Source organism: Gymnoscopelus braueri (genome assembly GCF_963280865.1).
Source record: "Gymnoscopelus braueri genome assembly, chromosome: 19".
In the NCBI taxonomy this organism is placed as follows: Eukaryota; Metazoa; Chordata; class Actinopteri; order Myctophiformes; family Myctophidae; genus Gymnoscopelus; species Gymnoscopelus braueri.
This window is the reverse complement of record NC_137621.1, coordinates 6,927,199-6,941,406: the sequence shown is the minus strand read 5'-3', so window position 1 is coordinate 6,941,406 and position 14,208 is coordinate 6,927,199. Positions and strand designations below refer to the sequence as shown.

Below are 14,208 nucleotides of genomic sequence, written 5' to 3'. Positions count from 1 at the left end.
TGTATTGGGATCACTCTGTCACTGCTCTCTTATCACTTGCCATTTGCGAAGGGCAAGACAGCCTATATTTAATGTGCCTAAAGCTGCCAGGGAGATCGCTACGATCAGATTATGTCCCCCAACATTACTATCAAAATCAAAATCTAAATTAATATGTATTCTGGGGTCGTTCAGTGGCCTTGGGCAGCATAGATGTACCCCATGAAACAATGGTATGTTCCTGTCTGGCTGAGAGTGATATTGGTACTACTCAAATTAAATGTGTAGTGTCCCTCCTTTATCTAAAAAAAAATTGGGTGGGTGTTTGATGGTGAGTCTTTGATCTCTATCATATTATTTCCCTCCTTGACCTGACACCCGGCAGGGCACACAGCATAGGAATGTGCAGAGGCCAGGGTGCCACCCTCCTTTACCTTTTTTGACATACACAACAACACATACCATACACAAAATGTAATTGGAAACACAACAAAACAACTTTCCTGTGCTTTATGCACAGGTCAATTGACATTATTCTCGGGCTGTACAAGATTGTACAATTCTCTTCTGCAACCCATGACCTGTTTCAGAGAAAGCCAGAGCACAAAAGGAGCCAACACGCACACAGCATGTTTCCGTTCAGTTAACTAATTTGACATTGGCCTGTATAATTTAGTTTAATTTGAATATATATATAGTTTGATCGTGGCATTCTATTTAATACTACACATTACAACAGTTTCACTTCAATTTGGTTGTTTTCTCTGATTCACTTAAGTCTTTCGAACCTCCCCACCGGGGCGCAGTCCCAGGCTAGACCCCTTTCCACTTGAGGTCTACAGCCAGGTCACCCTGGATAGAGAGTTCAAGTCCCCTGCTTCCCGGCGTCTTCTTTTCAAAGCCCACCGATCACAGGAGCATCACTCGCTTAGTAACTGTAGCACTCCGGCGGTCGCTTTCAGCTTGTGATGGCCTGACTGTACATTGAGCCGAACGCAGCGACCACACCCGCCTCCTGTCAGGGAGCACGCCATGGAATTAATGCTTTTTGCGATCCGACCGGCGGGTGACCCAGTCGATAGCGATCCCTTACCCGTAGGCGTGGTTGGCGCCCCAGGCAGGAAACCGACGGTCTTGTCCTGGCCCCGCTTGGCTACGGGAACCAGAATATTAACCGTTTTCACCCGCCTTGCCTGTAACCGGTGAGTCACGCGCTCCCGTCCGGTTAGGTGTGGACTGTCATCCACGCACCATGTGCTGCCAACCCTAGGAGAGAGCGGCAGTCGGCACACCGACTAGACGGTTCCACAGCTAGGATGTTGATTCATCCTTGACAGAACACGGGGGCCCTTCAGTCTCTCCCCAGCACTATATAACGTCTTTAACGTGCTCTGGGAGCCTTGCGACCCCGCTGCCGCCTGTTTAGCTCAAGGATTGGGGAGCCTACCCCCTAACCTCAAGCTATTATAGTTATTTTAGTCTATGATGTCACTATACATCAGATGTAATATTATATTACTACTGGTGAAATATTATTATGTGATCTTTTGAAACTTTAATCTATGCGAGTCAAAATCAGGTTTACTCTATAATATATTAGTGCAACTAATTGTTTGTTTGTTAAAGCAGAAATACATTTGTTTTAAATTCATCTAATATATATATCTTTTTTTATTGTGTCCTACCCAGAGCGATAGAAAATGTATTTGTTCACACATGTCGAGGCCCCAACAACAACGATTAGCAGTAAGTCAACCTTGCTTCAGATATTCCCACTTCTTGCTTAGAAAGTGTGTCCTTCTCCATGGCATAGTAGTTCCAGTGTCTGTAACAGATAAAAGTTTGTCAAAAGTCACGCAAGCTTTCCCAAGGCTTGCTCTCTGGATGCCATAGGTGTCATCGGAAGTGAGTCTCGTGAACACTGCAGTTTGCAATGTTGGTGCCCCTCTGCCTCAGCATGTCGATCAGACAGAATTATAGGGCCTTCCACTGCATGTTTCCAGTTCATAGAAAGAAATGACCGTCCGCCAACCAGTGTTGCAGTCCTCGAATGTGAAACCAACCCATTTCTAAAGTCTGAGATAGTTGTAATAAAAAAATATAGATATACTAATGTAACAATACATAGAAGCGTTTGGGCTTTCTGTCCACTGTTACATTCTTTGAATCATTATAATAATAATAATTATTATTATTACTTATTTTAAATATAACCTATTTATTTTACACTTACACTCTACTTACTTCTCCACACGGTCAAATTGGCTTTTTTCTTTATTATTATTATATATATATATTTTTTTTACTGATATTCAGTTCAGAGTCAACAATCACTTAGAAGAACATCACCTTAGTGCACTTGCATGTTGTTTCTGGTCTGGTCACTTCTAAGAAAGTAAACTGTTGGTTTTTGGGATTATACAAATCATAGGTATACAACATATTGCAGACTGTGCATAAAATTTAACGAAAAATAGCAGATCTACAAATTGATACAATTATTACGGTTAACGCTTAGTTTGGTCACAGTACATTATTTCTGCATATAAGATCTGATCAGTTCACAGGGTCCCCCCTTTTTTCTATAGTGCTGCGCCAGGCTCTCTCTCTCTCTCTCTCTCTCTCTCTCTGAGGGGAGTGACTCACTTACTGTATGGAAGCTATTGTTTTTTTCTGTTTTTTTTTTTTTTTTTCCTGCAGAATTCTCTGAAGAAACTAATTTATTTGAACATCATATTTCTCTCCTCGCTTTTTTTCCTCTTTTTCCATCTTCCAAAATACCTGACTCCAATCTTTTAATCTAAGGGCTCACTTAAGTCTTTCGAACCTCCCCACCGGGGCGCAGTCCCAGGCTAGACCCCTTTCCACTTGAGGTCTACACCCAGGTCACCCTGGATAGAGAGTTCAAGTCTCCTGCTTCCCGGCGTCTTCTTTTCAAAGCCCACCGATCACAGGAGCATCACTCGCTTAGTAACTGTAGCACTCCGGCGGTCGCTTTCAGCTTGTGATGGCCTGACTGTACATTGAGCCGAACGCAGCGACCACACCCGCCTCCTGTCGGGGAGCACGCCATGGAATTAATGCTTTTTGCGATCCGACCGGCGGGTGACCCAGTCGATAGCGATCCCTTACCCGTAGGCGTGGTTGGCGCCCCAGGCAGGAAACCGACGGTCTTGTCCTGGCCCCGCTTGGCTACGGGAACCAGAATATTAACCGTTTTCACCCGCCTTGCCTGTAACCGGTGAGTCACGCACTCCCGTCCGGTTAGGTGTGGACTGTCATCCACGCACCATGTGCTGCCAACCCTAGGAGAGAGCGGCAGTCGGCACACCGACTAGACGGAAAACACAGCTAGGATGTTGATTCATCCTTGACAGAACACGGGGGCCCTTCAGTCTCTCCCCAGCACTATATAACGTCTTTAACGTGCTCTGGGAGCCTTGCGACCCCGCTGCCGCCTGTTAGTGGCAAGGGATTGGGGAGCCTACCCCCTAACCTCACCACTTAGTTATCTGTGTCCTTAATTTCTGGGATTACGAATCATAGTTATAGCGTATTTCAGACTGTTCATAACTCTAACAACAATAGCAGATTCTACTAGCACAATGAGTCACTATTGAGCTAGCCTAAACAGCCACGGTTTCCAGTAATCATACTGGAGTAAATGTACAATGTCGGCTTCTGAAATGTACACTTAAGTAGAAGTAAAAGTATTGAAAACTGGAACCACTCTAGTGAGATACAAAATGGGACCCTCAAAATGTACTCAAGTAGAGCACTTGAGTAAATATACTTCGTGACCTTGGCTTCCACCACTGAACCCCGTGCAGGCGGTTATCTTCCTTGTTTAAATTCCTAAGCAGGACAAAATCTCTAAACAAAATGCTTACGGAGCAGATTACACTATCCACTGACATGTACTTGGGTCAAAGTACCAAAAACAAAAAATGGTATCGGAGTGGAGTGAGACACCAACGTGAGAAGTGTTTAATAGGCAGCCTGTCCCCATGCACAAGTTTCCCTTTGAAAATAGCAGATCCACAAGCACGAAGTGCTTGAGATGAAATAGCTTGTGAGCTTGTAGATCGGCAATTTCCAAATGGCTGAGCTGTATGCAGGGCTGAAGTGGTTCTGCAGCAATTATCTACCACTTCAAAGTAAACAGTTACCAACGTTCTCAAGGTGTTTTGCAGGGGCAGAAGCACACTGTCTGCCTCTGAGATGTATGCAGTGGAAGTTAAAATACAGATAGCTGTAAGGGCTTTTTAAAGTAACAATACCTCAAGACTGTACTTAAGCACAAACCTGGACCTCAGGAAGAATAGTCTCCACCAAGGTGTAGACTAGTGGATGCTCCTTAAAAAAAAAACAACAAACAAACAGACAGGACTTACAGAGGCCTTCATTCATTCGGAACACATACATATAACATACATATGAAGACACATATGACACACTGTAGTACTATTTAGGGGGCAACCCTAGGCTGCAGAGCCAGCCGTTCACGTCACCTCGCTCGGATGCTGGAGCTAAACATAACGTGCATGTAACCTGTAGTATTTTTGGGGTCGCCCCTTAGCGGCAGTCTCAGCTTAAACATAATATAACCTGTAGTATTTTCTTAGCCGCAGTCTCAGCTTTCACATAATATAACCTGTAGTATTTTCTTAGCCGCAGTCTCAGCTTTCACATAATATAACCTGTAGTATTTTCTTAGCCGCAGTCTCAGCTTTCACATAATATAACCTGTAGTATTTTCTTAGCCGCAGTCTCAGCTTTCACATAATATAACCTGTAGTATTTTCTTAGCCGCAGTCTCAGCTTTCACATAATATAACCTGTAGTATTTTCTTAGCCGCAGTCTCAGCTTTCACATAATATAACCTGTAGTATTTTCTTAGCCGCAGTCTCAGCTTTCACATAATATAACCTGTAGTATTTTCTTAGCCGCAGTCTCAGCTTTCACATAATATAACCTGTAGTATTTTCTTAGCCGCAGTCTCAGCTTTCACATAATATAACCTGTAGTATTTTCTTAGCCGCAGTCTCAGCTTTCACATAATATAACCTGTAGTATTTTCTTAGCCGCAGTCTCAGCTTTCACATAATATAACCTGTAGTATTTTCTTAGCCGCAGTCTCAGCTTTCACATAATATAACCTGTAGTATTTTCTTAGCCGCAGTCTCAGCTTTCACATAATAACACATAACGACACATAACGTACACAACTTAGGCTACACGCTATCTTCTCCCATGTACCCGGCGTGGTTTGCGGTTTAGAGATCCTAGTAAAGGCCACTTATTGTATTGTCTCAGTAAACTGTTGGACCACAGAATACAGACAAACAGTGTAGTGTCTCAGTAAACTATAGGACCACAGAATACAGAGAAACAGTGTAGTGTCTCAGTAAACTATAGGACCACAGAATACAGAGAAACAGTGTAGTGTCTCAGTAAACTATAGGACCACAGAACACAGAGAAACAGTGTAGTGTCTCAGTAAACTATAGGACCACAGAATACAGAGAAACAGTGTAGTGTCTCAGTAAACTATAGGACCATTATGACAATTGTAAGGATATATTCATGCAGGCACACAGACAAACCCCCTACATCTAGTGTAAAACTAATATTAGATAATTTCACCCGCACCGAAAACCAAAGCGTGAAAAAGTGGTATTTCGAGGTACAACAAAAATAAATCCATATATTTATATATATAGCCATGCATTGCTCGAACACCCAAGTTGAATCGTGGGTTATTCTAGAGGCCTTGACATGAATATATATATAAATAAAGACAAATAACTGATAGTAACAGCTGATAGTTAAACATCCGTGTAAAAAAAACGTCGGGGTGTCTCCGGTGGTCTCATAAACATATACAGAGACAGTTGCTGGGAGGATCAACTCGGTCCACCCAGCCACGCTAACAGGACATCATGGGGTATAGGAAGTACAGAGCCTGAGTATTAAACACAAAGGTCATTCAATCTGCTGTTCAGTGGTGACTTCACATGTATGCAATCATATTTACACATTGTCTTTAATAATTGACCTAAATTTGGTATAATACAATTCACATATAGCACCGCGTGTACCCTTCCTGGGGCCCCAAGGAATTGTAGCACATAGTGTATGGGCGAATTGTTATTTGGATCTTATGGATCCAGCGGTCGTCTGGACTGGACAGGGTCACGGTCGGGGTCACCAGCTGATGTGCCGTGACAGACCTGTCACTCTTGGTTCAATAAACCCTAAAGTCCAGTTTATAGACGACATACACAGAAATTACCTTTTACATGCGCAAGGCATCTTTATTGACAAACAAGGGAGATTCCCTCTATACTATGTGAATAAAAGAACAGCAAATTAATGATATTAAAACAATACGACCTGATATATCACGAAGGCAATTCGCTCCACATCTAAGTCTGCATGCAAACAAGCGTTCGGTTGAGCGCCTGGAGAATTCTGAAGTTCTTATCTATTACATTCAGTATATCAACGCTGTGGCTATCAAGGCCTGTCTTCTGACTGCACTCTATAAAGTAAAGGTTGACGGCCCAAGGTTCCACAATGGACCATCAGTAGCCTCTAATGCATGTCAAACTGGGGGGGTCCTTAAATTACAATGATTGAGAATCACTGCTAGAGCCATAAAAATCTTCTCTTATGGGGGTCCCTGGCATATCTTTTCAAATGGGGGTCCGTCAATTTGGGGGTCCTTGACATGAAAAAGTTTGAGAACCACTGGACTGAAACTCTTGTCACACTCTTTTACCAACCAATTGTGTACCTAAGTAAAAGTATCAATACCACAATGTAGAAGTTCAAAATGTTACTTGAGTAAAAGTACAAAATATTGGCATCAAAATATACTCGAAGAACAAAAAGTACAAGTACTAAAATGTTTGAAAATAGCAGATCAGAAGCTCACAATTTTCAAATAGCCTGTATAAAATAGGACTAAAGTGGTTAATGTGTGTTTTATAATATAATACAATTGATATCTGCAAAGTAACTAGTAACTCAAGTTTTCAAATAATTGTAGTGGAGTTAAAGTATAATATTTGCCTAATTGCCTCTGAGATTCAGTGGAGTAGAAGTAAAAGTATTGAAAATGGGAAATACTCCATTAAAATAAAAAATTCCTCAAAAGTGTACTTAAGTCAAAAAATGGGAGTAGGCTACTTTTTCCACCACTAGACTTGTCTCACCAATCCGGTGATTTGCAAATGTTGTTCACCTGTGTCTTGTTTAGTCGCAGCCAATCTAGCCCTGAAACATGACTGTCGCTACATGGTCCTGTTTTTTGAAATGTCTATATTTACAACCCGTACATCTACATAAACGTTCAGATTTCAAATATAAAGTGCTTACTCCACGGCCACGGATGTAGGAAATTAAACGCTTGGATTCTGTACCCTTATCTTCCGTATTGTGCAATAAAAAGCATTTTACTCCTATTGTTGATGGCTATTTTTTTCATAGTTATAATGTATCAGAGTGCTGTACATGTCCCAACCAATAGGGTCGCGCAGTTAAAAGCATGGAGAAAACTCTTAAGAAAATGGCCACCGATCGGATTAAAATGCTTTTTATTGAACAATACGGAAGATACGGGTACTTAGACCCAGGCGTTTCAACTTGTAACATCCATGGCCGCGGGGGTCAGTACTTCATATTTGAAATCTGAACGTTTATGTAGATTTTGGGGTTGTAAATGTAGACATTTCAAAAGCCAGGAACAAGTAGCGCCATGACGCTTGTGACAGACGAGCGTCATGTCCTTATTAGCGCCTCAGACCACCTGTGCTATTTAAAGCTCCCTGTGTTTGCTGCTCTCTGACTGTTTGTCATGATGTTGTTGTCATGTAAGTAGTTAGTCTTTTCTTTGTTCTATAGGCTATAGTTTCCCTGATTCCTACTAGTGTAGTCTAGTGTCCTAGTCCATATAGTTTGCCTTGTCGTGTTCTTTTTTTTTTGTCTTAATAAAAAACCCAGGAATTTGGACGGGACCGCACTTTAATTGCCTCACAACAGTGGTGGAAAGTAACTAAGTACATTTACTCAAGTACTGTACTTAAGTACAATTTTGAGGTCTTTGTACTTTACTTGAGTATTTCCAATACTTTTACTTCTACTCCACTACATCTCAGAGGCAAATATGTTGTGCTTTTACTCCACTACAATTATTTTGAAAACTTTAGTTACTAGTTACTTTTCAGACATAAATTATATTAAGAAACATACATTAACCACTCTAGCCCTAATTTATACCTAGGCTATTTGAAAATATAGCCGATCTACAAGCTCACAACGTGTCAAATCGCTATGCATTGTGAGCTTGTAGATCTGCTATTTTCAAATGTTTTAATACTTTTACTTTTGGTACTTTTAAGTACATTTTGATGCCAATACTTTTGTACTTTTACTCAAGTAAATGTTTAATTCTGGACTTTTACTTGTAACAGAGTATAGCAACAGAAATAGCTATTTCTGTATTCCAGTATTGGTACTTTTACTTAAGTAAAGAATTGGAGTACTTTTTCCCACCACTGCCTAAACCAATAGATACTGGGGGTTATTGAGTCCTATTGGGTCCTTATTATTTGGACCCCTTGCTGTCCCCCGAACCTCCCGTTGAGAACCGGTGTGTTGTGATAGGCTGAACGCACGTGTCCACCACACAGTCAGAGAGAGAGAGAGAGAGAGAGAGAGAGAGGATCGGAGAGCCAGTGGATCCAGTGGATTCATTCATTCTGCGGACATTGATGATGATCACACTTTAGAGACAGACAGCATTCAGCGGGACAAGCAACGCATACACACACACACACACACACACACACACACACACACACACACACACACACACACACACACACACACACCGCAACGAACCACGCAACGTTACGTGACTCTCTCTCTCTCTCTCTCTCTCCCGTTATTCGTGCATTGCGGCTTTTTCCCCCTTTCACTCTTTCTTTCTATCATCAAATGATGAACTTGAACTTGGTGGTCGGCGGTTGGTGACGTGTTGTCGTCATCAGTGCATCGTCACGGGATTCATTCATTCATTCAGTTGATCTGCCTGCTGCTGCAGACTGAAGGATTTGGTGCTGAGGAGAGAGAGGAGGAGAGAGAGGAGGAGGAGGAGAGAAGGAGGCTCTTTAGAGAGAGAGAGAGAGGGATAGAGAGAGAGACAGGAGCTATAGGAGAGGAGGCTCTACAACACACAGAGAGTGGAAAAATGCGCAGCATCCCCTCAGATGTGCGCGTTATAGAGCACGATGCTCCACTTGGAGAATGACTGGAAGCTTAAAGGTGATCCGCGCTCCTGCTTTTGACATCCCACCCAAGTCACCGACAGACAGACAGACAGACAGACAGACAGGATCTATAGCCTATAGGTCTACGTGTTGTTGGATATATTGACCACCTGGAGGAAGGAGACAGGCTGTGGCTGTACAGCTTCGGCCGGGTTGAATGCTCTGTCCGCTTGGCGTCCACACTGCAGGTGAAACGTTTTCTTCCATATGCTGCAGATTTTTTTTCTCTCTCTCTCTCTCGTTGACACGTTTTGGATGTCGGCTCTGTTGGAATAACACTAATAATAATAGACCTACTATAGGCTACTGCTACAGTCCTTTTTTTTTTGGCTGCAGTCTTCATTGTGACTGTTATTATAACCTAGCTAAGTTGCGTCTCCTGTGAGCATCTCTGTGTCAAAGGAGCCTTTTTTTAGTTTTCTCGTCTCCTCTCCTCCCGTCCGGCCGTCCTGGGATCAAAGTTGGTGAGGATGTGGAGTCAGGACCGGGGGCACTGGGGGGTGTGCTGGTGGTGTGTGGTGTCCCTGCTGGTCACTATGGTGAGCGGGGCGCAGAGGTGAGGAACCGAGCACGCGCACACACATGCACATACACACACACACAGTTATGTGATATCTGCATTTCGGACAGTTTCTTAATAGTCCTCCTTGTTTGATTTGAATAATTCTGTGTGTGTGTGTGTGTGTGTGTGTGTGTGTGTGTGTGTGTGTGTGTGTGTGTGTGTGTGTGTGTGTGTGTGTGTGTGTGTGTGTGTGTGTGTGTGTGTGTGTGTGTGTGTGTGTAAATAAATATTTGTATGTATATGTATCATGTGTATATGATAAATCCATAAATGTAGGCCTATGTGATGAATTCCTGAACGTACGTGTCTCCTTGCAGCGCCAACGAGCCCAGTAACATGTCCTATGTGAAAGCCACCGTGGACAAGCTGCTGAAGGGCTATGACATTCGTCTGAGGCCTGACTTTGGAGGTACAAAAAAAACAGAGAAGAGAAAAACCCTTTAGGCTGACCCCACATTAAAATGTCACACCGACCACCATGACCATACACCACAATGGGATTTAAATCGTTCAGAAAATGCTCTTATATATACAAGCGCGTAGATCTGCTATGTTTGAAAAATCGTGAAAATGTGTGAAAATCTTGAATATGTAATAGTTTTAAAAGTGATAATTTTTAACTCAAATCTTTGCTTCTGGGGGAGGTCACTGGAACAAAATATTTTGCTACCATTATTTTATACTTTTGGCTATTAAAAAAATTGCAGATATACGGTAGATCTGCGTTTTTTTTTTGAAAAATCACGAACATTTGTGCAAATCTTTGAATATATATATATTTTTAAAGCGAACATTTGTAACTGAAATCTTTGCTTCTGGGGGGGTCACTGGAACCAACTATTTAGAGATGGAGGGGGGTCCGCGGCCAAATACATATCATTTTGCGTGGTCCTTGACATGGAAAAAAGTTTGAGAACCACTGATATTATTATTATAGCAACATACGATTTTCAGAAAACTCTTAGAATTTAGAAGACATTTTGTAGAATATCGGCCTCAGGTCTTAATGGGTTAATAATGTTTTTAATTATTCCATTTCCACAAGGTGCCCCTGTGGACGTCGGCATGAGCATCGACATCGCCAGCATCGACATGGTGTCAGAAGTCAACATGGTGAGTGAGACGCACAAACCTCTGCTGTGACAATATGGGACATCATTGTGGCTGGGAGCGGAGGAGTCCCTCAGGGCCCTGCGCTAGTACTGTGTCTTTTTATGTTTTCGCTCAACGTTGAAATATTTTCGCTGGAAAATTAGCCGATCTATAAGTTGCGTCCTAGAATACGAATGCTGCATGGGGTTTAATATAACCGATCTGTAAGCTTGTACTGTAGATCGTCTATTTTCCAGTGAGCGTCTTTCCTTAGAATACGAATGCTGGGGTTTAAAATAACCGATCTATAAGCTTGTCGATCGGATATTTTCCAGCGAGCGTTTTCCCTATAATACAAATGCTGGGGTTAAAAAAACTGCCGATCTATAAGCTTGTACATTGGATATTTTCCAGCGAGCGTTTTCCCTAGAATATGTGCTGGGGTTTAAAATAACCGATCTATAAGCTTGTAGATCGGATATTTTCCAGCATGCGTTTTCCTTAGAATATACGAATGCTGGGGTTTAAAAAAAATAGCCGATCTATAAGCTTGTAGATCGGCTATTTCCCAGTGAGCGTTTTCCCTAGAATATGGATGCTGGGGGGGGGGGTTTAGTGGTCAAAGCTACTAGTTTGGTACAACCGAAACAGTGGGCCCCTGAGAACACTGGGCACCATTAACAGCTTTTTATTATTTTATATTTCAATTTGTTGATATCTACATTTATTTTACAAATACATTTAAGGCAGAAATATTTCTACAAATTGTTACAAAACCAGTGATAGCCGGTCCTAATTGGTGGGTAAACAAGAAGCTGAAGGGGTAAATCTTAGGTCCGGTAATTATGTAACCGTGTATGTTCAAATAAATCATGGATGCTTTGCATTATTTCCGACCATTTTCAAAAGCATACATTTATTCTTCATTTATTTGTTTTTTAAATGTCTTTACATTTTGGAAGGAAAAAGAAAACTGCCAATTTAACATTGAGGTGCCCAAACTTTTCAGGTGCCTCACTGGACCCGTATCCAATAGTTCTAGGGGCCCTATTTTCGCCGGTGGTGCCTCTCACCCCATTATCCCTAAACTTTCTTTGCCATTTTTTTAAACTATTTTTAAAAACCATTTACAAATAGTTCAACTAGCCGATTTACATCGACGCGTTGTGAGCTTGTAGATCGGCTATTTGAACCATTTGAAAATGTTTTTAAAAATAGTTTTTAAAAAAATGGCGAAGAAGTTGAGGGATAATGGGGTAAGGCACCACCGGCAAAAATATGGCCCCCACATCTTTTATCCCTGAAATCCTCATTGTTGTTGATTTAACTTATATATATATATATTAATTTAGCTCTGTGAGTGTGCAAATGGAACCTTTTGGTTAACACATGGCTGTGACTGTGTACAATAGATGATCCAAATCTAGTTTTCTTTAGCCCCCCCCATCCGTCCGTCCCCGTGCTTGGCTTGGTGCAGCGCTGCTGCTGCCGCTGAGGGAAGAGAAAGAGAGGCTTGTGCTGAGATTTCAGCACCTCCTTGGTATTTTATTTTCAGCACCGCGCGGACAGATCCGCAACGTGTCAAAACCCAATCCTGTATGCACATCATCAGAGCAGCATACAACACACACGCCCGTGCACGCACGCACGCACACACGCACACACACAGTAGCCCTGTGGTTGTCCGCTAGAGAGAGTGTGAATTAACAAGAGAGAGAGAGAGAGAGAGAGAGAGAGAGAGAGAGAGAGAGAGAGAGAGAGAGAGAGAGAGAGAGAGAGAGAGAGAGAGAGAGAGAGAGAGAGAGAGAGAGAGAGAGAGAGAGAGAGAGAGAGAGAGAGAGAGAGAGAGAGAGAGAGAAGAGAGAGAGAGAGAGAGAGAGAGAGAGAGAGAGAGAGAGAGAGAGAGAGAGAGAGAGAGAGAGAGAGAGAGAGAGAGAGAGAGAGAGAGAGAGAGAGAGAGCGAGCTGCACATGGATTTTTCTTTTTTTGCTTCCTGTGCCACTGTTTAGTGATTCCGTTCACGGCTGTGTAGGGAGAGCTTATGGGTGTCAGTGCTTGGAAGCTATAGCCCCCCATATGAACACACATAGCGGCGCAGCGCAGTGCCGATGCTGCCTGCCTTGCCTGCGGGCTAGATTCTGTGCTTTGATATACCAGTCTCCTTTTCTTTCTTTCTTTCTTTCTTTCTTTCTTTCTTTCCTTCTTTCTTTCTTACGTTCTTTCTTTCTTTCTGCTTTTTTTTTTTTGGTCCTCAATGCAGTAATTACATAACGCTGTGTCAGTGACTCAACAAAGGACGCATCCCTGAGTAAACCCACCAACCCGATGATCACTTCTAGTGAGAGGGACGATAAATGCCGCGTCGGCAAAAGGTTGCTATAAGGGGCTAATATATACACGGTGGTGAATCATCAATATTTCCTTTTTTTTGGTCTCTTGTTATTTCCTGGTGGGTTTTCTGTTCTCGCCATGGAGCCTGAGTATAGGCCTAAAGCAGTGGTTTTCAACCTTTTTCATGCCAAGGACCCCTAAATTGATATGCATTTGGCCGCGGACCCCCATTTGAAAACGTTTTGTGCCAGGGACCCCCCAGAAGCAAAGATATCAGTTAATTTTCACTTTAAAAAAATATAAATATTCAAAGATATGCACATTTTTTAAGGTTTTTCAAAAATAGCAGATCTACAAGCTCATAGCGCGGCACTCGGTGCCGCGCTATGAGCTTGTAGATCTGCTATTTTTGAATAGCCAAAGCTAAGTGGTTAAAAATGATTGTGACGCTATGTTAACTCATTTTGCTGGGGACCCCCTGGTACTCCCTCAAGGACCACTGGTGGTCCCCGGACCACTGGTTGGAAACCACTGGCCTAAAGCACAGACCACTTGTGTGTGTGTGTGTGTGTGTGCGTGTGCGTGTACGTGCGTGCGTGTGTGTTGTGTGCGCGTGCGCACAGCCAAATTTGGGGGTCATATAGCATTGTTTTGCTTTCATTGGCAGGAGGCAGGTTGCTATCCACCTGTTTTCTAGGCTTTTCACTTCCTGTGTGTGTTCCACTTCCTGTCGATTTGATCCAATGAAATCCAATGAAACTGGTCAGATGACTAATGATATCCAATGAAATCCGACAGGAAGTGGAAAACACACAGCCTAGGAAACAGGTGAATAGAGACCCCGACCGAGGACCGAGTATTTTTTTTTGCGTCCGATGCCGATCTCAATTCTGGAGAGTCCTTAGACC

The 14,208-nt window shown here is 42.5% G+C and overlaps 2 protein-coding genes across 2 annotated transcripts in view; both read left to right on the top strand.

Moving 5' to 3' along the window:
• LOC308074505 (heat shock protein beta-11-like) overlaps window positions 1–13,559 on the top strand; it is a 150,189-nt gene extending 136,630 nt beyond the window's left edge. The window contains exon 3 of the transcript XR_013932115.1: window positions 13,464–13,559. The gene's annotated coding sequence lies outside the window, so the exon portion shown is untranslated. The remainder of the gene's footprint in view (window positions 1–13,463) is intronic.
• The window catches only part of gabrb1 (gamma-aminobutyric acid type A receptor subunit beta1), a gene marked incomplete at both ends in the record, with an annotated part of 204,514 nt that continues 200,091 nt past the window's right edge, over window positions 9,786–14,208 (top strand). Inside the window, 3 exons of the mRNA XM_080413964.1 lie at window positions 9,786–9,871; window positions 10,195–10,286; window positions 10,923–10,990. Coding sequence (XP_080270090.1) covers window positions 9,786–9,871; window positions 10,195–10,286; window positions 10,923–10,990 — 246 coding nt within the window. The remainder of the gene's footprint in view (window positions 9,872–10,194; window positions 10,287–10,922; window positions 10,991–14,208) is intronic.